Below are 26372 nucleotides of genomic sequence, written 5' to 3' on the forward strand. Positions count from 1 at the left end.
AAAAAAGAGGAATCAGAAATGACTTGTAAGGTTGTGGAAGAAAATAGTTGCCATTTACTGAAATAAAGAAGACTGTGAAGGGAGACATATTGGGGAGTCAAGAGTTCGGTTTTGGATCTGGTAAGTATGAAGTGCTGAAGGAGGGAAGAGAAGAGAAGCAAGGGTTTGGGATGAAACCCATAAGTGGGATGTGTGTGAAGTTGCAATGGTTGCCACAGACGCAAGAATTCTACGCTGCCATGTAGGATGAGGTAGAGAGAGAATGGACTCATACCACAGGCAGAAGAGGAGGTGAGGTGTGGCAGCACACAGGCAAAGGACAGATGTTCTCAGGAACATCAGGAAGAGAGTGGTTATGTCAACAATGGTCTCCACATGCCCAGGCCAGCAGGCTATCCCCTGCTTTTCCATGAGGAGACGGCATGACAGTATTGAAAAGATTTTGGTTTTTTTCTCTGTTATTAGGCTTATTTAAAAGTTAAAGAAGAAATCGAGATGAAAATATTTCATGATTTGCTTAAGGGGAGAAACTGAGGTGCTTTTGCTCTTCTCTGGGTCAAATGCTTTCTTGTCCAATAAAGGTGTCTATGCCATTTCATATTCCTTTTTCTTTTTTTTTTTTTTTAATATTTTTTAATGTTTATTTAGTTTTGAGAGAGACAGAAACAGAATGTGAGTGGGTTGGGGCAGAGGGAGAGGGAGACACAGAATCCGAAGCAGGCTCCAGGCTCCGAGCTGTCAGCACAGAGCCCGACGCGGGGTTGGAACTCACAAGCTGTGAGATCATGACCTGAGCCGAAGTCGGACACTCAACTGACTGAGCCATCCAGGAGCCCCTCATATTCCTTCTTATAAGTAGGAATCTATCTGCAGATTGCCTCAAGTGGAAATAAAGATTTTTAAGGAAATGATTGTATCTCAAATCTCAGTGAACTCTGCCATGAGAAGCTGATTTTAGATTCTCCAAATTACCTCCAAGAGCATAAAATGGCCCCTCCCCTTGCGAGAGGAGGTGAACCTGAATGGACACACTCTCAGCACCACACCGCCAAGGGGCTCCTACTCAGTGCTTTAACCTCAGATAGAGATCACCATGTCTTCTCCAATGATGCCAAGGAGGGGGACACAGGGTGGCGAGCGGGGAGAAGGAAGAAAGGAGCAGATTATTCTTGTCATGGAAACATGATGGAAAGAAAACCCAGTGTATCAAATTGAAGAATGTTATGCATCACAGCTATCACGCTATCGCTAATGACATTATCCAAGGTAAGAAAATCAAAATACCCACCTCAGTCTCTGAAAGGTCTTTAAGTAATCAAAATACTTTTTGCAAATAGGGGTGTAATCTTAAGAAGCACATATGACCATAAATGAATGAGTTTAAGCTAAGACAAAGAACGTACTCACCATTTGTACAGAAGTGCATGAGCTCATGAATTGTAGCTAGATGCTTAGTGCTGTTCCATGGCGGGGGCAGAGGGAATTTAAGGAATTCCCACAGTGGCAACTTGGACTGCATCTCCTGCTCAATTTGAACTGGGTCAAAATTCTTTTGGTCCTGATGAAAAAGCGCAACATGACAGAAGACATTAGAGTAAGCTGTCAAGTGCCTTATGCATATGGAGAAGGCAAAACCTGATACCTTCGCTCTCATTATTTGGGAACAGGGGAAATCATGGTAATTGGGGAAGACAAAGTGTTGGTATTTTGCTGAAGGTCAAAAAAGCTCGTTCTCACTTTGCCAGAGGTTCCTGGTGCACAGAAATGATGGATTCTTCACTCGCTGTGACAAACTGCCAAAGTCTCATATATATTCATCTCTCTCTTCTGGGATTCTTCTTTGGCCTTCACTAGTTTTTCACATTAGTAAGATATTTAAAGCCAGTAACTAGAAGGTTTTAATGCGAATTTGGTGTACTCAAATCAATTTTTTAAAACGTTTACGTATTTGAGAGAGAGACAGAATGCAAGTGGGGCAGGGGCAGAGAGAGAGAGAGAGAGAGAGAGAGAGGGAGAGAGAATCCCACGCAGGCAGGCTCCACACTGTCAGTGCAGAGCCTGATGCAGGGCTCAAACTCATGAACTTCGAGATCATGACCTGAGCTGAAGTCAGACACTTAACCGACTAAGCCATCCAGGTGCCCCAGTGTACTCACAATCGATTTAATGGCTAATTGGACCCTTATAATTAGGCAAGTTTTCTTTGCTCCTTTATGTGTCTCTATTTTCAGAGGTCTCACTTTGCAAGCCCTTTGAATGTTACTTTTAATTAGCATTGGTAAAACTAACTGCAATTTCTTCAACTGAATAATTACAAATGGGATTTCTTGCATCCCTTCTCCTCTGGGTAATCCAGTTTTATTACCTTCAGTGCGTACTTCTTGTGGGCATGTGCATCATGATAGTTCAATAGGAGAGGGCCTTTGGGCACTGCTCTGCTTTCATTTTCTTCTTCGGATAAGAATATTTCATGGAGATTCTATTCAAATTGAAATACATCGACTTAAAAAGAGAATCTGTACTTTCTCAAAGCATGCAAACTCTTTGGATATCTCATGCCATCTGACCTTTTGCTCCCTCTCCGTGAGACAGAGAGAGGGCAGGATGGACACAATATGAGCTGCGATTCTGTGGTCCAACCCATCTGTTCTGGGAGGTGGCTGCACCAGACTGGGTGGGACAAGGTCTTCTTCAGTTGCCACAACCTGTTAAAATGAACAGGTGGGAGGATTCGGTTTAATGGTCAGCTCTTTACTGATACGGTAAAAACAAGGCGGTTCCTACCAGTAAAGTACAGTGATGACACAAAGTAGCAATGTAACTACCAGTGGTTACCAAAACAAAAGGGAAAGTGTTTATAATCCAGGCACAAAAGTAGATATAATTTTAATGTATGTATTAAAATAGATACCATGAAACGTAAATGGTAAATAGGAAAATTTACTATGGCAGGAGTCAAAATAACCATATAAGAATTTTTTTGTTTCTTAATGATTTGCTCTTTCTCTTAAAGCACTCAAAACTGCTCACATACCCTTTGGGTTCAAGAAGTATTTATTGAGCGCCTATGTTATGTCAAGCACTGTACGGGGCAGCTTCTCAGCCATTATCTCATTTAAGCCCCACAGCAACATTGTGGAGTAGGTATTATCTTCATTTTACAGAGGAAGAGCTAGGGTGAGTGAAGTTAGTGACTGGTGCAAGCCCAAGGCTACTGAGTGGGAAGAACTGGGTTCAAGTCAAGTCCTCATTCCTTCTTCAAGATAATGACAGATAGTGAGATCAGTCAAGGGTAATAGTCTCCTTTATATGGGGAAACTGAGGTCTAGAAAGATTAAATGCCCTGTTCAATTTTACATGGTAAACAAAAGGAGTTGAAATGTAATCAAGGTAGGCACCTAAATTACAACTTTTCTTGTCACCTTAAATCCTGCAATCATCCTCTGTGATTTCACATCCTTTTATACAGTTTCTCTACCTTGGAAATTAAGACATTTGAATTAGACAGTTACTTGTTGTGGGTTCTGTTTTGTGCAATGGAGAATGTTTAGCTGTATCCCTGGCCTGTACCCATTTGATGCCAGTAGCATCCCCTGTAATTGTGATAACCCAAATATCTCCAGACAAATGTCCCCTAGGAGGCAAAATCAGCCGCTGGTGAAAACCACTGCTATAGATGGATAACAAAATAGCCTCATATCCATCACCTTTTGTCAACTCCTTACTTTCAAAAGAGCCACTCACGTCTCCACTTTCTACCTTCGATTGTCTCTTGGACCCGCTCCAATCACAAAAGACCACTCAAAACCATTCTACCTCTGAAATGTCAATCTCTAATATTCTGTCTTGGAAAATTCTATCCCATTCCTCTTATATTTCACCTTTTTGTCATCCCATTATTAAGTATTTTTTCAATCAACATGTATTATGATTGGGTGCCTTCCTGTGTGAGGAATTGAGGTCATCTGCTGGTGCCTGAAATATAGCAGGTGGTTAATACATGTTTCTTGCTTTGGATTGAGTTGAATAAAATAAGAAAGACTAAGATAAATAAAATGATGATACTGCAAGCTCTAGAGGGCTTTTCAGCTTTTACAAATTTATTAATATAATAAAACTACTGGTTTTCCAGAAACATCATGGGGTAATGAAAGGCAACTGTGAGTGTGCTTATCTAAGCAGTCAACATACATAAAATGTATATTGGAGGTAAAAGATGATGGAATCTGAGAAGGACTTTAAAATAAACATTTGAATATTCAGAAGGGTATAGGGATATGTTACATCCATGCACTAAGGACAATAACAAGCAGTTGTAAAAAGAAATTGGAGAATTGATAAATTAAAAACATTTACCCTCGAGAAAACACTTCAATAGCAGACTGGACTCCACTGAAGAATGAATTAGTTGGAAGTGAAGCTGGAATTTCCCAAGAAGATAAAATTTATAGAAAATTTAAAAGACAAGGAGGAAAAACCAGAAGTTCCAACATCCATCTAATAAATGGATAAACTAATAGAAAAAATAATATTTGAGGATATATGTATTTATTTATTAAATGTTTTATTTACTTTTGATGTGGGGGAGGGGCAGAGAGGGAGACAGAGAATCCCAAGCAGGATCCATGCCATCGGTGCAGAGCCTGACACAGGGCTCCCTCTCACAATGATCATGACCTGAGCCGAAATCCAGAGTCAGATGCTCAACCAACTCAGCCACCTAGATACCCCGAGGATAGATTTAATTCAGCAAATACATATTCAGTGTCTGCTGTGGGTTAGATGTGGTTATTGTGTGCTGGGCATATGGCGGTGAACAAGATTAGAGTTAGGTCCCTGCTTGCATGGAGCTTATATTCTAGTGAGGGGAGGTAGGTAAGACACAAAGCAGGTAAGTTATTTTAAGAAGAGCAGTTGTTGATAAGAGGATTAAACAAAGTGATGTGGTAACAAGCACTCTGTGTTGTCAGGGGATTCCTTCAGATCAGGTGGTGGGAGAAAGACTATGGAATGTCATTTCCACTGGGGAGTGAATGACAAGGAATATCCACCCTTTTGCAGACATGAGGGTCAAAAACTTTCTAGGAAGAGGAGTTGGAGTAAAAAGCTAAGGTGGAATTAAATAGTGTATTTGTCGAAAGCCCAGAAAGCCTATGTGGATGATGAGGGGGGTGTGTGGTGGGGGTGGAGGCAGGAGATGAGATGACAGATCAGGCCAGAACCGTGTTTTTAGGGCTTTATGGGCCAGTGTAAGGAATTTTTTATATTATTCAGAATGTAACGGGAAACCAGATTATACTCCTTTAGAGCATTAGTGACAACGATAAAACAAACAAAGCCATACCTGGACATACCTTGTGTTATGAATTATAAAGAGAAAACTCTAATAGCTGCCAGAAAGAAAAAACAGATTACCTACAAAGAAAACGTATCTGATTGACATCAGATTTATAAACAACATTAGAAGAAAGAAGACAAAAAGCGAAGCCATCAAAATACTTTTCCACTCAGATTGACTGGGTTTAAAAGGAATTTCTGACACTGACCACTGGACAAGTTACTTAGCCTTTTTATGCCTCAGTTTCCTTATCTGTAAAATGGGGAACAAAAATAGTTTCTGCTTCATAAGGTTGTTCTAAGGATTAAATGAGTTAATTTATAACAACTCTTTACAAATACATCTGGAAAACTCACAAGAATTGATCACATATATCAGGTCACACAGGAAGTTCAGGAAATTAAAAAACATTTTTTAAGACGCAGACCATCTTTACGGCCCATAACACAATAAAATTCGGAACTGACAGTAAACAATGGAAAATAAAAGATTTAGAACTGAATAGATTGAAAGCATCAAGATACAGCCAAAGAAATACTCAAAGGAAATGTGTAGCCTTAAGTAAAGCAAAAAGCCTGAAAATAAATGAAATAAGCTTTCAATTCAAATGAAATACAAAATAAAGAAAGTAGAAAGAGGGAAATAATAAAGATAAATGAAGAAATTAATTAAACAAAAAGTAAAATGAAAGTTGGTCAATGAAACAAAATGCTAGTACTTTGAAAAGACCAATACAATAGATATACCACTGACAACCATGATCAAGAAGACAGAAGAGTAAAATAAATAACATCAGTCATAGAAAAGGAACATAACCAGATGCAAAGGAAACTTTAAAATGTGTGTAAGTGAGCAAAGAACTTTATGTGATATTAAAAACGCAAATAAAATGGGGATGTTTATTAAAAAACACTAATGATCAAAATTGGCCTGAAAAAGAGAAAAACCTGATTAAACCTACAAGTATAAAAGAAATTTTAAAGACAAAGACCATTAACCACCTGTCTACCTCCCTTTCTCATTCATTAAAATAACACTAGACACAGGAGGGAGGGGCCAAGATGGTAGAGCAGCATGGAAGGTTTTTGCTTCTCTCTTCCCTGAACAGAAGCTAGATCTATACCAAATCATCTTGCACAACTAGAAAACTAATCTGAGGACTTACAAAACAATCTGCATAACCTGAACCAGAGAACTATGCACGTATGCAGCGCAGACAGGTGAACTGGGGGAGAGAGAAGCCGCGGAGGGTAAGGAGCTGTTTTTGCTTGTGGAGAGAAGAGCAGACGGGGGAGAGTATAGGAAAAGCACTCCCCTCTAAAGCAGCTGGAGAGAAAGAGAAAGAGTGGGAACACCCATAAGGGACTTAACAAGAAAGGGAGAAAGGAGAAAGGAAAGGGTTTCAATACCATTAGGACTCTATAAACAGGGGATCCCAGAGTCTGAAACTCCTCAGTTCCATACCTGGCAGTACTCTGGTAGGAAGGGCGAATCCCCAGGAGAAGACCGCAAGGTCCCAGGGGTCCTTGGGCCACACGGGGAGAGGTGGGTCCCCTGCTGGGAGGACATTTGGTAGAGGCAGTGTGGCAAAGGTTCCAGTGGACCCTGGAGAACAGCCATGTTTGCTGATGTTGGAACAAGGACATTAAGGGGCAGTGAAGCCTGGGGCCAGATGTGTGTTGTGATTTACCATAATCCCTGAAACGCTGCTTCTACACAATCATGTGAACTTCTTCTGGGTCAGGCTGGCACTCAGTGGCAGTCTCTGGGCAGTGCGGTCGCAGGAACATTCCTGGGGGTGGCCAGCACCTGGCCATTGCTTGGGGAGACCCTCTCCAGAGGGGTGGAGATAAAACTCGGGAGGGAGATGCTACCTGGCAGGCTGATGGCTTGGTTGCAGATGGTGTAGAAGCAGGGAGTGGATGGAAGCCAAAGACAAAGCAGGGGTGCTTGATTGCCAGTGGGTGAGAGCACATAATTCTGATACTAGAGACTAGGTAGTTGGGTGACGCCATTTTCACCTCTCCTGTACATGCACATACAGGTGTACTCGTGCATAACGATCCACCCCATTAAGCTAAGCAGCGCCATCTAGTGGAGAATTGAGCCGTTACACCAAGCCCTGTCCAACTGTGCCAACTACCCTCTGGAGAAACACCACAAGTCTTTCCGCCTGCTAAGTTTATGGGTTATAAAGTGCTTCATAGTTTGACTTCTGGGGGAACATGGATGTAACTTCAATTGTATTTCATTCTGTTCGCTGGTCCATCTATTCAAATTTTTTCTTTTTCTTTTCTTATTCTTGAATATAGAAAGAGAAAAAATTATTTTTATTTTCCGTTTTTATGAAAGATTTTTCTTTAATTTTTTTCTACTGTATATTTTATTTTTTATAATATTTTTAAAATTGTAATTTATTTTCATCATTTCATTTTATCTATTTTATTGTATTCATTTTATAAAATTTTCAAACATTTTTCTTTTTTTTCCTTTTCTTTTCTTTCCTTTTTTTCTCTATTCTATCAAGCTTCTTTCAACAACCAGACCAAAACACACCTAGGATCTAGCATCCTTTATTTGATTTTTTGTTTTTAATTTTTTAATTTTTATTTTTTCAATAAAATAAATTAATTCTTTAAATGTTAAAAATAATTTAATAAAATAATTAATACTTTTCTTCCTCCAAAATGAGAAAATAAAAGTATTCACCCCAAAATAAAGAATAGGAAGAAATGACAGCCAGGGACTTAATCAACACAGATACAAGTAAGATGTCTGAACCAGAATTTAGAATCATGATAATAAGAATACTAGCTGGGGTTGAAAAAAACATAGAATCTCTTTTTGCAGAGATTTTACAAAAAGTAAAATCTAGTCAGGACGAAATTAAAAATGCTACAACTGAGATGCAATCTCAAATGGATGCCATGGCAGCAAGGATGGATGAAACAGAGCAGTGAGTCAGCGATACAGAGGACAAACTTATGGAAAATAATGAATCAGAAAAAAAAGAGGGAAGCTAAGGCAAAAGAGCACAACAATAGAATTAGAGAACTCAGTGACTCATTAAAAATGAATAACATCCGAATAATAGGGGTCCCAGAAGATGAAGGAAAGAAAAAAAGAGTAGAAGAGAACTCCCATTCAACTCCCATACAACAAAAACAAAAACCGACCATCAAGAAGGCATATCATAGTCAAATTCACAAAATACACAGACAAGGAAAGAATCATGAAAGCAACAAGAGAAAAAAGTCCTTAACCTTGGCAGGCCAGAGGGATGGCAGGATATATTCAGTGTGCTGACTTGGAAAGATATGCAGCCAAGAATTCTTTATCCAGCACAGCTTCATTCAAAATAGAAGGAGAGATAAAAAGTTTCTGAGACAAACAAAACCTAAAGGAGTTTGTGACCACTAAACCAGCCCTGCAAGAAATTTTAAGGGTCATTCACTGAGGGAGAAATGACCAAAAGCAACAAAGAGTAGAAAGGACCAGAGAACACCACCAGAAACTCTACAGGCAACACAATAGCAATAAATTCATATATTTCAGTGTTCACTCTAAACGTCAATGGACTAAATGCTCCAATCAAAAGACATAGGGTAACAGAATGGATAAGAAAACAAGATCCATCTGTACGCTGTTTACAAGAGATCCGTTTTAGACCTAAAGACAACTCCAAATTGAAAGTAAGGGATGGGGAACCATCTATCATGCTAATGGTCATCAAAAGAAAGCCAGAGTAGCCATACTTATATCAGACAATCTAGATTTTAAAATAAAGACTATAACAAGAGGTGATGAAGGGCATTACGTCATAATTAAGGGGTATATCCATCAAGAAGACCTTATAATTGTAAACATTTATGCCCCCAACGTTAAACACCCAAATATATAAATCAATTAATCACAAACATATAGAAACTCATTGATAATAATACCATAATAGTAGGGGACTTCAACACCCCACTTATGTCAAGGGACAGGTCATCTAAACAGAAAATCAACAAGGAAACAATGACTTTGAAGGACACACTGGATTGGATGGATTTAACAGATGTATTCAGAACATTTCATCTTAAAGCAGCAGAATACACATTCTTCTTAAGTGCACATGGAACTTTCCCCAGAATAGATCAAATAGTGGGATACAAATCAGCCTTCAAAAAGTACAAGAAGACTGAGATCATACTGTGCATATTTTCAGACCACAACGCTACAAAACTTGAAATCAACCACAAGAAAAAATTGGGAAAGACAACAAATACTTGAAGACTAAAGAACATCCTACTAAAGAGTGAATGGGCTAAGCAAGAAATCGAAGAGGAAATTAAAAAGTACATGGAAACCCATGAAAATGATAACACCACAGCCCAAAATTTCTGGATGCAGCAAAGGTGGTCATAAGAGGGAAGTATATAGCAATCCAGGCCTTCCTAAAGAAGGAAGAAAGGTCTCAGATACACAACATAACCTTACACCTTAAAGAACTGGAAAAAGAACAGCAAATAAAACCCAAAACTAGCAGAAGACAGGAAATAATAAAGATTAGAGCAGAAATCAATGCTATCGAAATTAAAACAAAACAAACAGTATAACAGATCAAGGAAAACAGGAGCTGGTTCTTCGAAAGAATTAACAAAATTGATAAACTCTCTAGCCAGTATGATCAAAAAGAAAAAGGAAAGGACCCAAATAAAATCGAGAATGAAAGAGGAGAGATCACAACCAACACTGCAGAAATACAAACTATAATAAGAGAATATTATGAGCAATTATATGTCAATAAATTGGGCAATCTGGAAGAAATGGAAAAATTCCTAGAAACATGTAAACCACCAAAACTGAAACAAGAAGAAATAAAAAATTTGAACAGACCCATAACCAGTAAAGAAATTGAATTAGTAATCAACAATCTCCCAAAAAACAAGAGTCCAGTGCCGGCGGGCTTTCCAGGGGAACTCTACCAAACATTTAAAGAAGAGTTAACACCTATTCTTTTGAAGTTGTTACAAAAAATAGAAATGGAAGGAAAACTTCCAAACTCATTCTATCAAGCCAGCATTACCTTGATTCCAAAACCAGACAACGACCCCACTAAATAGGAGAACTATAGACCAATTTCCCTGATGAACGTGGATGCAAAAATCCTCAACAAGATACTAGCCAACAATACATTAAAATAATTAGTCACCATGACCAAGTGGGATTTATACCTGGGATGCAGGGCTGGATCAATATCCACAAAACAATCAATGTGAGACATCACATCAATAAAAGAAAGGACAAGAACCACATGATCCTCTCAATAGATGCAGAGAAAGCATTTGACAAAATAAAGCATCTTTCTTGATAAAAACCCTCAAGAAAGTAGGGATAGAAGGATCATACCTCAAGATCATAAAAGCCATATAGGAAAGACCCACTGCTAAATCATCTTCAATGGGGAAAAACTGAGAGCTTTCCCCCTAAGGTCAGGAGCACCACAGGGATGTCCACTTTCACCACTGTTATCCAACATAGTATTGGAAGTCCTAGCGTCAGCAATCAAAGGAATAAAAGCATCCAAATCAGCAAGGTCAAACTTACACTCTTTGCAGATGACATGATAGTCTATAGGGAAAACCCAAAAGATTCCACCAAAAAAACTGCTAGAACTGATCCATGAATTCAGCAAAGTTGCAGGATATAAAACCAATGCAGAGAAATCCAGTTGCATTTCTATACACCAATTATGAAGCAACAAAAAGAGAAGTCAAGGAAGCTATCCCATTTACAATTGCAGCCAAACCCATAAAATATCTAGGAATAAACTTAACCAAAGAGTTGAAAAATCTATTCACAGAAAACTATAGAAAGCTTATGAAAGAAATTAAAGAAGACAAACAAAAAAATGGAAAAATATTCCATGCTCACGGATTGGAAGAACAAATATTGTTAAAATGTCAATACTACCCAAAGCAATCTACATATTCAATGCTATCCCAATCACAACAACACCAGCATTCTTTACAGAGTTGGAACAATCCTAAAATTTGTATGGAACCAGAGAAGACCCCAAATAGTCAAAGCAATCCTGAAAAAGAAAACCAAAGCTGGAGGCATCACAATCCTGGACTTCAAGATGCACTACAAAGCTGTAATCATCAAGACAGTATGGTTCTGGCACAAAAAAACAGACTCTTAGATCAACGGGACACAATAGAGAACCCAGAAGTGGAGCCACAAACGTATGGCCAACTAATCTTTGACAAAGCAGGAAAGAATATCCAATTGAATAAAGACAGTCTCTTCAGCAAATTGTGCTGGGAAAACTGGACAGTGACATGCAGAAAAGTGAACCTGGACCACTTTCTTATACCATACACAAGAAATAAACTCAAACGGATGAAAGATCTAAATGTAAGATAGGAAGCCAGCAAAATCCTAGAGGCAGGCAAACACCCCTTTGTCCTTGGCCACAGCAACTTCTTACTCAACATGTCTCTGGAGGCAAGGGAAACAAAAGCAAAAATGAACTATTGGGGCCTCATCAAGATAAAAACCTTCTTCACAGTAAAGGAAACAATCAGCAAAACTTGAAGGCAACCAACAGAATGGGAGAAGATATTTGTAAATGACATATCAGATAAAGGGTTAGTATCCAAAATCTATAAAGAACTTATCAAACTCAACACACAAAAACCAAATAATCCAGTGAAGAAATGGGAAAAAGACATGAACAGACACTTTTCCAAAGAAGACATCCATATGGCTAACAGATACATGAAAAAAATGCTCAACATCACTCATCATCTGGGAAATACAAATTAAAACCACAATGAGGGGTGCCTGGGTAGCTCAGTTGGTTAAGTGTCTGACTTCAGCTCAGGTCATGATTTCATGCTTCGTGGGTTTGAGCCCTGTGTCGGGCTCTGTGCTGACAGCTCAGAGCCTGGAGCCTGCTTTAGATTCTGTGTCTCCCTCTCTCTCTGCCCCTCCCCAGCTCATGCTCTGTCTCTCTCTCAAAAATAAATAAACGTTAAAAAAAACACAATGAGATACCACCTCACACCAGTCAGAATGGCTAAAATTAACAACTCGGGCAACAACAGATATTGGCAAGGATGTGGAGAAAGAGGATCCCTTTTGCACTGCTGATGGGAATGCAAACTGGTGCAGCTACTCTGGAAAACAGTATGGAGGTTCCTCAAAGAGTTAGAAATAAAACTACCCTACAACCCAGCAATTGCACTACTAGGTATTTACCCAAGGGATACAGGTGTGCTATTTCAAAGGGGCAGATGCACCCTAATGTTTATAGCAGTGCTATCGACAATAGCCAGAGTATGAAAAGAGCCCAAATGTCCATCGATGGATGAATCGATAAAGATGTGGGGTATATATATATATATATATATATATATATATATATATGCAATGGAGTATTACTCTGCAATCAAAAAGAAACAAATCTTGCCATTTGCAATTACGTGGATGGAACTGGAGGGTATTATGCTAGGTGAAATTGGTCAGTCCGAGAAAGACAAATATAATATGACTTCGTTCATATGTGGAATTTAAGATACAAAACAGGTGAACATAAGAGAAGGGAAGCAAAAATAATATAAAACAGGGAGGGAGATAAAACATAAGAGACTCTTAAATACAGAGAACAAACTTTGGGTTGTTGGAGGGGTTGTGGGTGAGGGGATGGGCTCAATGGGTAAGGGGCATTAAGGAAGACACTTGTCGGGATGAGCACTGGGTGTTATACATAGGGGATGAGTCACTGGAACCTATTCCTGAAATCGTTATTGCACTATACGCTAACTAACTTGGATGTAAATTTAAAAATAAATTTAAAAGTGACAGAAGACACAGATAGTTTCAAGGCCATGTCTGCTGAAACTTCAGGGAATGTTATATAAATTGTTCCAGAATATTGCAAAAGAAAGGATATTAAAACAGATGGTCAAAGCAAACTTTAGTTTTATCTAAAATGTTCTAATCTTTATAAAGGAGAATGCACTCAGGTATTATGTGTGTAGTTTTAAAATAGTTAAAACCCCAAACAAAGAGAGTTGAAGTGACTGACAAGGTGACCCACCTGGGAAAAAAGCCTCGGCGTATACCCACCTACCTGTTCCAGCATACAGTGCAGTATCAGGGGCACAGAAATGAATTCTTCTGGAATTGGATTCAGCAAGTCATTGTAATATCTCATGTCTACTTCAGTTGTGAAGACGAAAGCTACTGTAAAATATACAATATGTCATTGCTCGCTTAAGATGTGTTCTCCATTTCTTCCATCAAAATTTGATCCATAAATTCAAACTATGACCATGCACTAATAAATGCAGGATGTTTAGGTGGAGGGATGTCTGAAGGCAATATGGAGGCTAGTCAGTATTCCTTAAAGCCCCAGCTCACAATGTTGGTTTTCAGGTTTCATACATGCCTGATGGTGGGGCTTGGGGTTCCTCATACTGTGCTTTCTTCTTGCCAGGGGTTGGAGCAACAGGTTGTGGAGCCTAAAAGAAGTATTCAAAAGAAATGACTGAGGTATCCAGCTGAGAGATTCTTTCGTCAAATGCTGGCGTGATGGGGTCTGACGGGATTCTGAGATTGTATAATTACGTTCACACCACAAAACCATTGGCTAATATTAGGATCAAATGAAAGGGTTTTGTCTGAGGGAGGGAAGAAGTTAATGGTTAATGGACATTTTTCAATTTTCCCTAACAGAGCCCAATGAGCAATTGTCAGGAAAGGGATGGGGAGACAGGGCACTGGTCCCTGGGTGACTCAGAATCATGCCACGCTCCCTTTTAAACTCTGTCAGTGGTCCCCCATAACCTTCAGGGTACAACCCAAACTCTCTAACTCAGCACCAGAGGGCATCCTCCTCCTGTCTTTTTAATAGGAGTTCGTGTTGTTCTCCATTTTGCACATACTACCTGGGAGCACAGACCTACCCTGTGGTCCTGGCTTGTGAGCTAATACTTCTTTCCTTTGGCCCTATATGTGTGTACATCTTTGCCCCTTTCTTGAGAATACCTTTCTGTCCCTTCCCCCATCAGGCTTTCCTATAGACAGTTCATACGCAGCCTTCACCCACATCACTTACCCTGCTGGGTGAGGCTTTCCCGACTCCTCCCTCTCCCCTTGCTGCTCCTCTCAAGATCAGGTTGGGTGCCATGTTTTAGTGTTTCTACCGCAGCCCGAGCTGTTCTCACAACGCTCATCATGCTCTGTTGAAACCACCGTTAACGTGACTGCCATCCTCCTTAAAAGTCAACCTCAATGAGGAGGACAGGGGATGAGTCTTGGTCATTATTTTAGGTGCTAAATAAACAATGTGATTAACTTATCAATATCCCTCTGTGTTTCAGGTGTTAATTATTGTGCCAGGAGCTAAAAGTGAGTTCTATCATCAATTTTCCATGTGGCAGGTTGTTAGGGAGCTTCATAAAGTCCTGACCACATAGGTGTCCTTTAGACTGTGTTTGGGGAGCTCTCCTTGTTCCCACTCTTACCTCTTAAATCCCAGAAGGCCGTATTTCCTTCCTACAAGTATTTATGCAATTTTTCCTTCATACGTTTTACAAATGTGACAATTAAGTTGTTCAGTTCATCATTCAGCCCACTGAAGACATCCCAGGATGTGCCTACCTCAGTAACTGACATGGCTTCCAAGAGAGGTTTCTCACTAACGACTTGTGGAATATTTATAAGCTGCATGCTTTCCAAATAGTGTTGGTGTTGCCTCTTCCAATCCAGGGTGTCATACATCAAACAGGCAACATTTTCAAAAATTTCAGTACCCAATTCCAGCTACAGGTGAGAGAATTAATGATAGTTAATTATTAGCTTTATGTTGTTGGAACCGATGTATGGTTTGTTTCTCTCTTAACAACTAAACCAAGCACATCCCCAAACCACTGAATACCAGCCATGGTGAGTGAGTCTTTATTTGTTGAACCCTTCTTGTCCATCTTGTTCACCATAATGTGGAATGTTCCCTTTGGAGGGCCTTATGTCTAATACCGTAAGAATCTAATTAATGCTTCAACTAAGTGAAAAACACCCTGTTCATCAGTTGTCATGTCATCAGCCTGTGACATGGCCCATTCTCTGATGTCTCAGTTTCTAAAACACCATATTGGATAGGTAACTTCAATATCTGTTCTGTGCTACCTTCAGGGGGGAAAAAAACCCTAAGAAATAGATAGTCCACAGTTTCTGTATATAATACCCATAAGTTTTGTTATTTAGAAAGCAAGCAAGCAAGTAGTCGATCAGATACCCCTATTACCTGGGCTTTCATTTCCAGAACTGGAAAAGCACTGTCATCACTAGGTGTGCCTACCTGAAAACAAAGGAGAATTAAGTGGGCTCATCTTAGCTCTGAGTTACAGAGGTAAGGTAGAATGAGATAACTCCTTGGGGGGCTAGTGAATCACAGTCTGGCGGGAGTCCAGAGAAGTGCTGAGTTCCACCCATCTTCAAGGCAGAGTTGCCAGTCTGGGATTCACATGCCTACTGTATGACTGAACATTCTTCAGTTAAGCTTCAACATGCTACTCTTTGCCTAAATTCTGGCACAGAAACACAGTTTTTGCTTGTGTTTATAAGAAATATGGTAAGACTTCTGCCTGATGATCCCTTACCTTAACTAGCTAATTCATTTTTAAATAAAACAGCAAATCGCATGCTAAAAGCCAGAAAATTATGTCAGCAACCTAGGTCTTAACTTGAGATGTTGCAGATGTCTTACGTGAGCAGTTAGCACTTCTTGATGGGCATTTATTTGATGTAAAGCTTTCGTTACCTTGGTTCAGCAGAAATATAGCCGACTTGTTTGCAGACAAAGGTACTAATGCTTTCCTTCTTCCAGAGAGGAAGAAGACTCATTGGCTGGCTTCTGCTTTGGATATGAGGCCATTACCAACTTACACATATAGCTGAGTGTGTGACATCATGTGTCCATACCATGTATTTAGTCTATGAGAAGTAGATTTATCACTCTTGGGTTTCTCAGGTGATCCAAAGTTTAATGTGAACATTGTCCTTCGATATGAAACCTTTCTTTTTGAACCCAAGTCCATTACCAAACCGTTTTCAAGGCTCTCTTTCTCTATCATCCTCAATACTGGGTCATTCAGCCAGTACAAATGGTACCTTATAAAGGCATGTTTGGACTCTAAAAAAACTACTGCAATTGGACCCAGACCACAGCTCTGGCATGAAGAAGATAGTCAATAAATACTTGCAAACTGATTGATAGGAGATCAGTGTGTCCAGCTGGGCACCCTAGCCATAAGTGGCTCCCTAGACAACCGAATATTTTCATTCCTGACTGTTCTTTTCAAGGCCTGACTAGACATCCTTGGTGTTAACGTTCTAGTTCTGAGGTCAGGAATGTTCTAGTATTTCAACTGAGATGATACTATTTTTTTTAACGTAAAAATTTCTGAACTTTAATTGCCATTTAAATTCTCCTATGTTTTAAAGAAGTAAAATAGTCTGTTCATTTTCTTTAAAAATGGAGGGATTAAAATCTTCTAATGAACAGAAAATTGTGGACACTGGAGGAGGAAGCAGGGTTCTGGGTCTTTTGAAGCTGTGATTAGGTGCCTTGGTGTTTACATCTATGTGCTGAAGATCAATGGAATGTACTCTACCTTGGGTTCAGTACATTTCAGCTCTTCTCAGTCTATGCCTGGAGGGTGAAGAAATCACAAAGAAGAAAGCCCTAACTAGAGCAAGAGTGAAAGACACGTGGTCTGAGGCTGCCTTGGAAGATGCTTTTTACTGCCTCCTCTGAATTATGGCTCAGGAATTATATCTCCTACACCTGATTGAACCAAAAATGTATGCAAGTTCTTGAGAGGTTATGCAGCCAGGATGTGGCCCAGATGACAGGAATATTATTTCTCCAACATAAATTTGTAGATGTGGGTTTTTGTTAGGCATAGATTTTATGTTCTTAGGAGAAGAAAGGGTCTATTGGAGAGAGAGAGTAGGAAGCTGGCTTTGAGGTGGGGTTTCATGGATATCTAGAGACATAGCTTCTTCCCCAAACATATCTCATACTTGTTGGGTATAATCCAGAATTCCCATAAAATAGGAGGGAATGATCATAGTATTACATTACTTGGAATGCCAATATCTCCAGGGTAGAGAAGCATATTGACCAAATTTGGCATGAAACAGTACAGGACAGAGGGCAGTGGATTCTTTTCTGAACTCAAGTTTAGGAGGCGGAAAAGTGAAAGACAAAACAGGAGAGATGGAGATGTCTAGATGAAGGGGTGGAAAGAGGCCACGCCAAGGGAGTTACTAGCAACCAGTTTTGCTTAGAACAACTCTGCCTTCAGCCACAGATTCTCTCTAAGGTCAGCTTCATCTCCATATATAGGTCAAGGCTAATATTTATTCTTACAATTGGCAAAGTCTCAAACTTCTGTGTTCTATTTCTACAATTATGACATTTCCTGCTTTATGTTGACAGTCTTAATCACTCAAGCTGATCTACGCATTGTTACTTATTCCAATCTTGTCCACCCTTCAAAGTGCAGATGTGGGCCTCCCTCCTCAGTGTTTTTTCTTACCATGTGCACATCCATGTCAAGACACTACAGTCAGGGACTCTCACAGCGAGAGATGTTTATGCTCCAACCCATGACCATGGGCAGCGTATCCTTTGACTCGGAAACTGTTCCAGGCTTCAATATTACTCTCCTTTTATATAGTTTTCTTTTTGTTAGCTATCCATACTCACTGTGCACAGACACCCACGGACCCCCTGTATCCTGCTTTGCCCAGCTCCCTTTAGAGCACTCACCTGGTGTGATCACTCCCCAGGACTCTGCTTTCCCTAAGAATTCAGCTCCCTTGATGCTGAAATATATCACCCTGCAGGGAATTCAGCACTTCTGGGCCCCTGTTTGTGGGAATAGGGGGTCGGCCAGAAAGAGACTGGAGAAGTTTTCTGTGATAGGGATGCTTGGATATCTTCCACAACATCCGTGAGAAGTAGTCACTCAACCTTCTTTTAAAAAAAAAACAAAACCCTTGTGTATCTAGCCTTTGCTATTACTTTTTGATACACCCCATTTCTTCTTTTTCTAAATTAATCAGCAACTTAGAGTATATTTCACCTAGCTGAGCACTTGAACACTGCTTCTCTGTTTCATGGTTTTGGTCATGCCTCTGCAAGATCCTCAGTAGCAGGGGCCAGTAAATGCTCTCGGAAAATACTTGTTAATTGTTGGGGTGGGTCCAAGTTATCCCATTAGGATAGACCCTGTTGGCCAAATATATTGAAAATTCACTTTTGGCAATAAAATCAAGGGCCTAGAAGAGCAATGTTTGGAACTGACATATTAAAAAAAGAAAGATAATGTAATTTGAAAAAAACTGTAAAATTTACCATTTTCACAATTAACACACCATATATTGAGACTCTACTGCCAAGAACACTGTTAAAAGTATGAGACAAAGCCACATGCCACCAAATAAAAGAATTACCTTCCTTCATCTCTGTCTCCATCTTATTCTTTGCCATTAATTCATATACTAAAAGCTAAAGACCCAGGCTATAACCATCACTGGACATTCAGTGGAGTCTATCCCAAAGCCATGTGCATAGTCAATTCACAGTGAATGTCGGTGGAATGAGTGGATGTGATGAATGGAACCACACTACCACGTGGCCGAACCATTCACTCTCACTAATGCGTGTACTAACCATCATCTCGCTGTCTGCCCAGTCAGAAGGAAAGTCATCTGCCTTGACCACGTACTCCAGTCGAGCAACATCAAAGAGATTTGTTTCAGGTTTCTCATTATTCAGGATTGGTTCCAGGTATTTCCAGAAAATGTCAAGTTCTTTTATGGCATTCTCTTTCTTCAGTGTTTCAGCCTTTATGTCTAATCATAGCAACATGTTAATACAACAAGATGAGAATGTTGAATTTTTTCCCACTTTAAGTGGACATGGTGGGTGACATGCACTGAAAGGTGTCTGTGCGGTATCAGAAAAGGCAAATAAACAAACATAATTTTGAGAAGCTTTTGGACTTGGATTATAGAGTTATGAAATCAGAGGATTTCACTTCTGAAATTGATATTAAACCCGAGCTCATCCCACCCCTTCATTTTACACTTGAGGCCCAGAAACCTTATGGTAAGGTCACACATTTGTGGAGCTAAATATGCTCGAAGATATCTATCACCCTTAGATCTCATCTGTGTAGGAGCAGTTTTTCTGCCAAATCACTGTTTGATCATCTTAGTGTGTTTGTTTCATAATGGGTTAGAAAAGCTGGTGATCCAATTCTTCCTCCCACATGGCTAAAAATAGACCATGTCAATGATTGATGCTTCAGGTAACTTTTGGTCACATGCAAATAGCTAGAGCCTTCTCTGAGCATTTGTGCTCTGACTGTAAAATAATGACCGATTCCCATAAAGTTACACACGAAATTTTGCCTATAATATTTATGTTTATTACACCTATAACTAAATGGGTTCTACTACTAAGATATTATTCTACTATAAAGTCTATTTTTCTGTGATTCTATTTCTATATATTAATTGTTTTTTTTGTAGAGAGGCTACAGACTTATGGGACATTTTCTCACTGGCTTCAATAATAAGTTATTTAATGTTACAACTATGCTTTCAGACAGGAGTATCTGGGTTTGAATCTCACCTCTTTTCCTTAATAGCTGCCTCAAGGCTGAGAGTCCTTTTGGTAAAATGGAAATACAGATCCTACTTGACATATGATGAGGATGGGGTTGTATCCCAATAAACACATCATACATTGAAAATTTGAAAGTGCATATAATACACATCATAGCTTAGCTTGGCCTACCTTAAACATGCTCAGAACACTTACATTAGCCCTACAGTTGGGCAACATCATCTAACACAAAGCCTATTTCGTAATAGAGTGTTGCAAATCTCACGTAATTTATCGAATACTGTACTGAAAGTGAGAAACAGAATGGCTGTGTGGGACAGAATGATCGTCAGCATATTGGTAGTTTTCCCTCGTGATTACGTGGATGACCGGGAGCTGCCACCATCCAGAATCACAAAAGAGGATCATACAGCATGTTGTTAGCCGAGGAAAAAAAATCAAAATTCCAACTTCAAGGTAAGGTTTCTTCTGAATGCAAATCTCTTTCACACCATCGTAAAGTTGAAAATTTGTTAAGTCCAACCATTGTGAGTTGGGGACCGGCCGTAATAAAACACGCTTCTGAGGGTGGTTGTAGCAACTATAGAAATCGATGCACTTAAAGCCCTTAGCACTGAGCCCCGTCCCGAGGCATCTGCCCAATAAATGGTGACTCTTATTATCATCAGTGGTAGAAATTTCTCATGTGGAACAGAATTTCAAAACATAGTGTTCTAGAAATTGGGATGTGGTTATACAACATATATAATATATAATATAATCTGTAATCCCTATACAGATTACAAAATGCTGTGCAAATGGTATTATTAGTAAATAACAATAAAAGCAACAGAAGGTGGCAGAAACTCTTGGACTTTCAGGTCACGCAGGCTTACACAGAATCCCTGTTCTATCGCTAAAGGGTCCAGTGACTTTCAGTTCCCTTCCCACAGCGCCATTCTGGCACAACTCCCTTGGATGAAGATCCCGTGACTCCAAATGTGTGAATGGCAGTGTGGTAGGGCCTTCACTCTATAGCTTCATAGTCTAAGGCTTGGAAGATAGAGTGCCCTCTCTGATTTATCACAATAAGCCAGAAGCAAAACACATCAAGAATCCAAAGCTATGACCTCCCGTGGGCCATGTCGTGACTGTGGCTTCTGGAAGAACCCATTAGCTACAGTCGATCTTTTCTAGCCCACACTTCAGGTAAAAGTTCTAGATGAACTGTCCCTGAGAAAGGTAGTCAGATAACCAAGTCTTCTGACCCACAGTCCGTGTTCTCTGTGGCTACACAGGGATATAAACAGAATACAATCTTAATTTGTAAAATTTACAGCACCTGACTAGGGCAAGCAGCATAAACAGCGAATCAGAGCCTTAAAAGGGTTTAACAATGAATGTATTATTGCATGACTATTTTTTTGGACAGAAAAATCTATTTGTACTTTACAGACAGTGGGTGATACTGAAAGATTCAGCGGGTTGTGTAGCAGACTGCATACCTTCTGGCTGAAGAAGAACTTCCTGCTGCTGGCTAACTGTTGCCAGGTGTGTCTGCAGAGGCTCATAATTCTCTGAAGATATTTTAATCACGCTGCTTATGGGAATGCCAAGCTCAGTCATAATCGCTAATAGCTGAGGATTGTTGAAGCCCACGACTATAATGTAATGTTGGGCACCATCATCTGGCTCATCGTCTGTTCAAAATACCATAAAAAAGAGCAGCCGTCATTTTAAAAGAGAACAGGTTGCACTCAGCCAGTTCAATGGCTACATACATTATGCATGCGTTTATAATACCTCCGGCTTGCCAAAAACAGTCCAGTTGGCCGGAATGCAGTCATGTTGACTGGTTTTCATTATTACCCTTCCAGTGAAAAGGCTGTGGCCATTTTACAAAATATTAAATCACTTTTGTAAATGAGATAGAGTCATAATAGAAGGACAAACATACGTGGGGCCTGTGGTCATGGAAAATGTGTGCTCGGGTTTTTGTAAAAAGAAAAGGTTTAGGCTGTGGGCTGTAATTTGGAGGGGGGTTCAACCTCTTTTGAGCAACATCTGGCTTTACTCCTGAATTACGAGTGGCTGCAGCTTTGTGGTATTTTATAAGTAGAGGTGTTTACAGGAGAGGGAAATATCGAATATGGACATGCCCCCTACCAAAGTATTCTGTGTATTTATGTCAATAGGTGTGAATGCTGAGTATGGGTTACGTAGCAATTATATACTTATTGCATTAAATTTTTAAAATACATATTGTGCACCTTCCTAAATTTCCCCCCTCTGCTTAGCCCTCATTACACTGTTTTTATTAATGTTAAAATATGAGTTTATCCTTGACTGTGAGATTCTGAGGGGTAAAAATAATTGTTGTACTTTAATATTCATGCTAGATGGTATGTGAAAACATTAAATCCCACAATAGCCCGTGAAGATAAATTTACAAATAATGCAGCATGCACAAACTTTTCATTTTTAAGCGATAATTTCTCTCCTATCACTAAACGAATCAGTGTTGATATTATCTACTGAATCCATCATATCATAGCTTCTAGGTCTAGTGGATTTAGAGCAGAGATACGTCAGGAGAGGCAAATTGATAAAGGATGTAAAGGCCTGCCACCTCGTTTGAATGCAATGCCAATAATAACAGGAAGCTCCATCTGGGTTCAAGTGACGGTGGCAATGAATTACTCACAGGCTGCACGGGTCAAACCAGCTTTATATCAATAATCAAAAATGAAAAGAAATTCTAGTTGCCCTAAGAGAAACTAATAGCAGGAGAAGCTGAGGTCAGGTCAGGAAACTGTGTGCTCTGTGTGAGTCCCAAATTCACTGGTCTGATTTTATCGCCACCGTATTTCACTCATTACAACACTTTCTAGTTTGTTAGCCCAGTCACTTTCTAGTTTGTCTCATAATTATGCCTGACTTTTTAAAATGCCCCCAACAAGGTAGGAAGCTATTTGGTGGTAGCACACTCAGCTCGTGACTTCCTATTCGCATTATGACAATGTTGCCCACAGCAACAAGACCTGAGCTAAATAAATATTTGCTGAAAACACAAATGAACTGCTACAGAGCAATATTTTTCGATTAGGGTATCATGGGTAGTATGTGATTTGTGGTTTCATAAAGAGTGAAAGATTAAGCATCGTTACTGGAATGATTTCTCAAGCTAATTTGTAGATTGGAAGGCAGGAAGGGAAAGGTAGCCCACAGGAGGGCATGTCACCGACCAATGTAAGGTTTAGTGTCATCGTCTTCCCCTCTCCGTTTTAGCTGTGTGGTCTTCTTCACTGCTGTGTTCGCCTCAGGAGGATCCTTTCCCTTCCCTTTGGCAACCTTGGCACTTGAGGACTTCTTCTCCTTGGGAGATTTTGCTTTCCCTTTATCCTTTTCTATCTTGAAACGATCTTCTATTACCTGGAAAAAGAGAATACTTTTTCTCCAAATCATATAGTGTGCAAGCAATGGCTTTTCTACGGTTGGGTTTATTTCATTCAATTGCTTGTTTACTCATTTATTTTTCACGTATTCATTCTTCAAGCCAGGATAGTGGCAATCCCAGGTTGGGCCTAGGTTGGGATAAGGCACATCTCCTCTGAGGACTGAGGGGTGGGTGCCAGGAGACTGTTTACACAAATGGTCTTCTAGAAGAGAATTCATCCTAAGGGAGAGTCAAGCATGGGCATATAAACTACCACAGTTGTTGGGGGTAAGGCGAGTGGGGGATTCAGAGTACCTCATGATGGCAGTATCTTAGGTTTATCTTGCAGCCTAACCCTGGGGAGTCTCTGTCCAAGTCTTAGAGAGAGGTTGTTTGCTCATTAAAAATAAAACAAAACATGGGGTGCCTAGCGTCTCAGTCGGTTAAGCATCTGGCTCTGGCTCAGGTCATGATCTCGCTGTCCGTGGGTTCGCGCCCCAAGTCGGGCTCCGTGCTGACAGTTCAGAGCTGGGAGCCTGCTTCGGATTCTGTGTCTCCCTCTCTCTCTGCCCCTCCCCTGTTTGCGTTCTGTCTCTCTCTGTCTCTCAAAAATAAATAAACGTTAAAAAAGATTTAAAAAATAAACAAACGACAAAAACAAACGAAACAAAACAGGTTAAAAAAATCAGAAAGAATAGTTTTCTCTAAAATCTCCTTAATGAAGTTTTTCAAAGTTTAAGCAGTGTATTAACAAGTTTTAAAGGTTAAAAGATTCTTTGGGGGTACTCAGCACCTATAAATTATTTTTATCATAATGTTACTTCACAATGTATAGACATAATCAATGCTTGCTGTTTGATTCATCCAAAGGTGGGATCAACCAAAAACATCAGTTGGCAGAGCAAACTCCACACACTGCTCTGGGGCATGTTTAGACTGCCACATACCATGTAAAGACCCAATTTCCCCACCATTTTTTTTCTTTTCAAACAATTGCTGAAAGCTCTGTGCATTATTCCGTAATGTAATTACGCTTTCAATACATTCATCTATAAATACAAATAGTTTGTGTTCGTCAAAATTATGTGGTAGTACTGGGTCATAAGGTGGCCATACGGAAGATCCAGAATATGCTTCTATTGCTTGTTTTTCCCATAATCAACACAATTGGAAACAAAATAAAAGAAAATTATTGTAGCAGCATCTGGGCTCTGTATTTTCCTGAGGTTATGAAATCAAATTTGAAAAACTCCATTCTAAAACATTAGAGACAGAAGATATGTTGTTTCGGCGTCCGGCTAACAGAATGTAACACAGAAGGGGAGAGAAGCATTTCTCTACTCCATGTGTCTTCTGGATGTCGAGGGCTCCAGAGAACAGTGTAGCTTTGGCACCCAGAAGAAGTGTCAGAGGTACCTATGGATTCTCCATGCAGGCCTGGGTCCTATAGCTCTACTGGTAGGGAAACTCCCCCTCCTCAGCAGCAGAGGGAAGCATCAGGAAAGGCTGTAGATGTCACTACTAGCCTTGGGTGGAGGCAGACAGGAGTGCACAAGGTAAGGTGCAGAGGTCTGAAAAGCCCCAGCATTTCATTCTGCACCAGATATAAACTGGTGCATAAAATATGGCGGGGCTTGTCCCCTTGAGCGCCTAGTCTACTGGGGTAGAAAGAGGAAAAAAGCACATACAAAAACAGGTAAAAATATAACAACAAAGTTCCATGACTTTTATGAAGGACAAAACCCAATGTAGTCATAGGCACGCAGTTGGGGAAACCTTTAAGTGGGTGACGGAGGACCTTTCTGAGGAGGTGACATTTGAATGAAGACCTGGAAGATGAGGAGTCTTCCACATGAGAAGCAAGAAAAAGGCAAAGTGGATGCCACAGGTGGGGTTGACAAGTTCGTATTTTATTAAAAATGCAATGGGAAGACCACAGAGAGTTTCAAGTAGAGAAGTACTATGGTTCGTGAAGATAGGGAACAGGAAGTCTAGGAAGGGAGTCTCTAAGCGATGGTCTAGAAAAGACCTAATAGGGACTTAGATGATAGAGAAGTTGGAGCAAGAAATGGCTTTTACTGGAGGTAAGCAAACTTTTCAGAAAATCATGTTAACTTTGAGATGCCCCGAAATGTCAGGAGGCAGGCAAATACACACATTCTCCTCTGAGAAGAGAGATATGGCTGGAGTCACGTGTTTGGATGTGGGTCACATATACATAGTGATGAACTGAATGGAAGACACGAAATGCCCTGGGTGAGAGTTCTTGAGATGTTAGTGGGTAAGTGAGCGGCAGGAGAGTATGAGGTCCAGGTGTGTATGTATCTATGCCAAGTCAGGAGATGTGTTTGCAATCTGATGGAATGACCCAGTAGAAAGGGAGACACTGCAGATATGGGGGAGGCTAAAGTCCTCGAGGAGGTAAGGTGGGAAAAGATCAAAAGAACATGCCAACTTCCTTTCATAGGAAGAGAGGCAATTTCTCAGTTTAATAAGAGCAAGAAGGGGGTTGGCTGAGTGTGGGTTCAAGAGAGCGAGAGGTCTCGATGGTGCTGAGGGAATGTTTCCATTTTTTCAGGTGAAGGGTGAGGCACGGTTACTGGCCGAGCACAGGCAGGTACGAGGTAAGAGGTTTTGAACAGAGACCGTAACGTGAGCCGTGTCAGAAACTGGGAGGTCAGGCTGACTGAAGAAATATGGTAGAAATCCCTGCCAGTGTTGAGAGCTTATTGGAAATTTTAAGATTGTTAATTTAAAATGAAACCAGAGCACAAATCAGTGCCCCTGAGTCCAATTAGCTCAGAGGCATTGGCGAGGCTCATGCTGGAGCTCAAACAGCCACACTTGGATGATGGTAAATCCACTGAAGTGAAACAGTCCCGTGCAGCAACTTGGTGGACAGTGAGCCTTGCCCCAGAAAA

General features: G+C 40.1%; 1 protein-coding gene across 6 annotated transcripts in view; it reads right to left on the reverse strand.

The window, feature by feature from the left end:
* Nucleotides 1-26372, reverse strand: part of SPAG17 (sperm associated antigen 17) — a 241090-nt gene that overhangs the window by 140909 nt on the left and 73809 nt on the right. For 5 of the 6 annotated variants that reach the window (XM_042993865.1, XM_007075678.3, XM_015534639.2 and 2 more), the window contains exons 5-13: nucleotides 23261-23447; nucleotides 21521-21715; nucleotides 19077-19258; nucleotides 14996-15157; nucleotides 13782-13854; nucleotides 13464-13576; nucleotides 2568-2705; nucleotides 2366-2479; nucleotides 1408-1558 (exon numbers count right to left, since the gene is read on the reverse strand). In XM_042993865.1, coding sequence (XP_042849799.1) covers nucleotides 1408-1558; nucleotides 2366-2479; nucleotides 2568-2705; nucleotides 13464-13576; nucleotides 13782-13854; nucleotides 14996-15157; nucleotides 19077-19258; nucleotides 21521-21715; nucleotides 23261-23447 — 1315 coding nt within the window. The remainder of the gene's footprint in view (nucleotides 1-1407; nucleotides 1559-2365; nucleotides 2480-2567; nucleotides 2706-13463; nucleotides 13577-13781; nucleotides 13855-14995; nucleotides 15158-19076; nucleotides 19259-21520; nucleotides 21716-23260; nucleotides 23448-26372) is intronic. The other variant, XM_042993867.1, reaches the window with a different exon arrangement.

Source organism: Panthera tigris, chromosome C1 (assembly GCF_018350195.1).
Source record: "Panthera tigris isolate Pti1 chromosome C1, P.tigris_Pti1_mat1.1, whole genome shotgun sequence".
Classification (NCBI taxonomy): domain Eukaryota; kingdom Metazoa; phylum Chordata; class Mammalia; order Carnivora; family Felidae; genus Panthera; species Panthera tigris.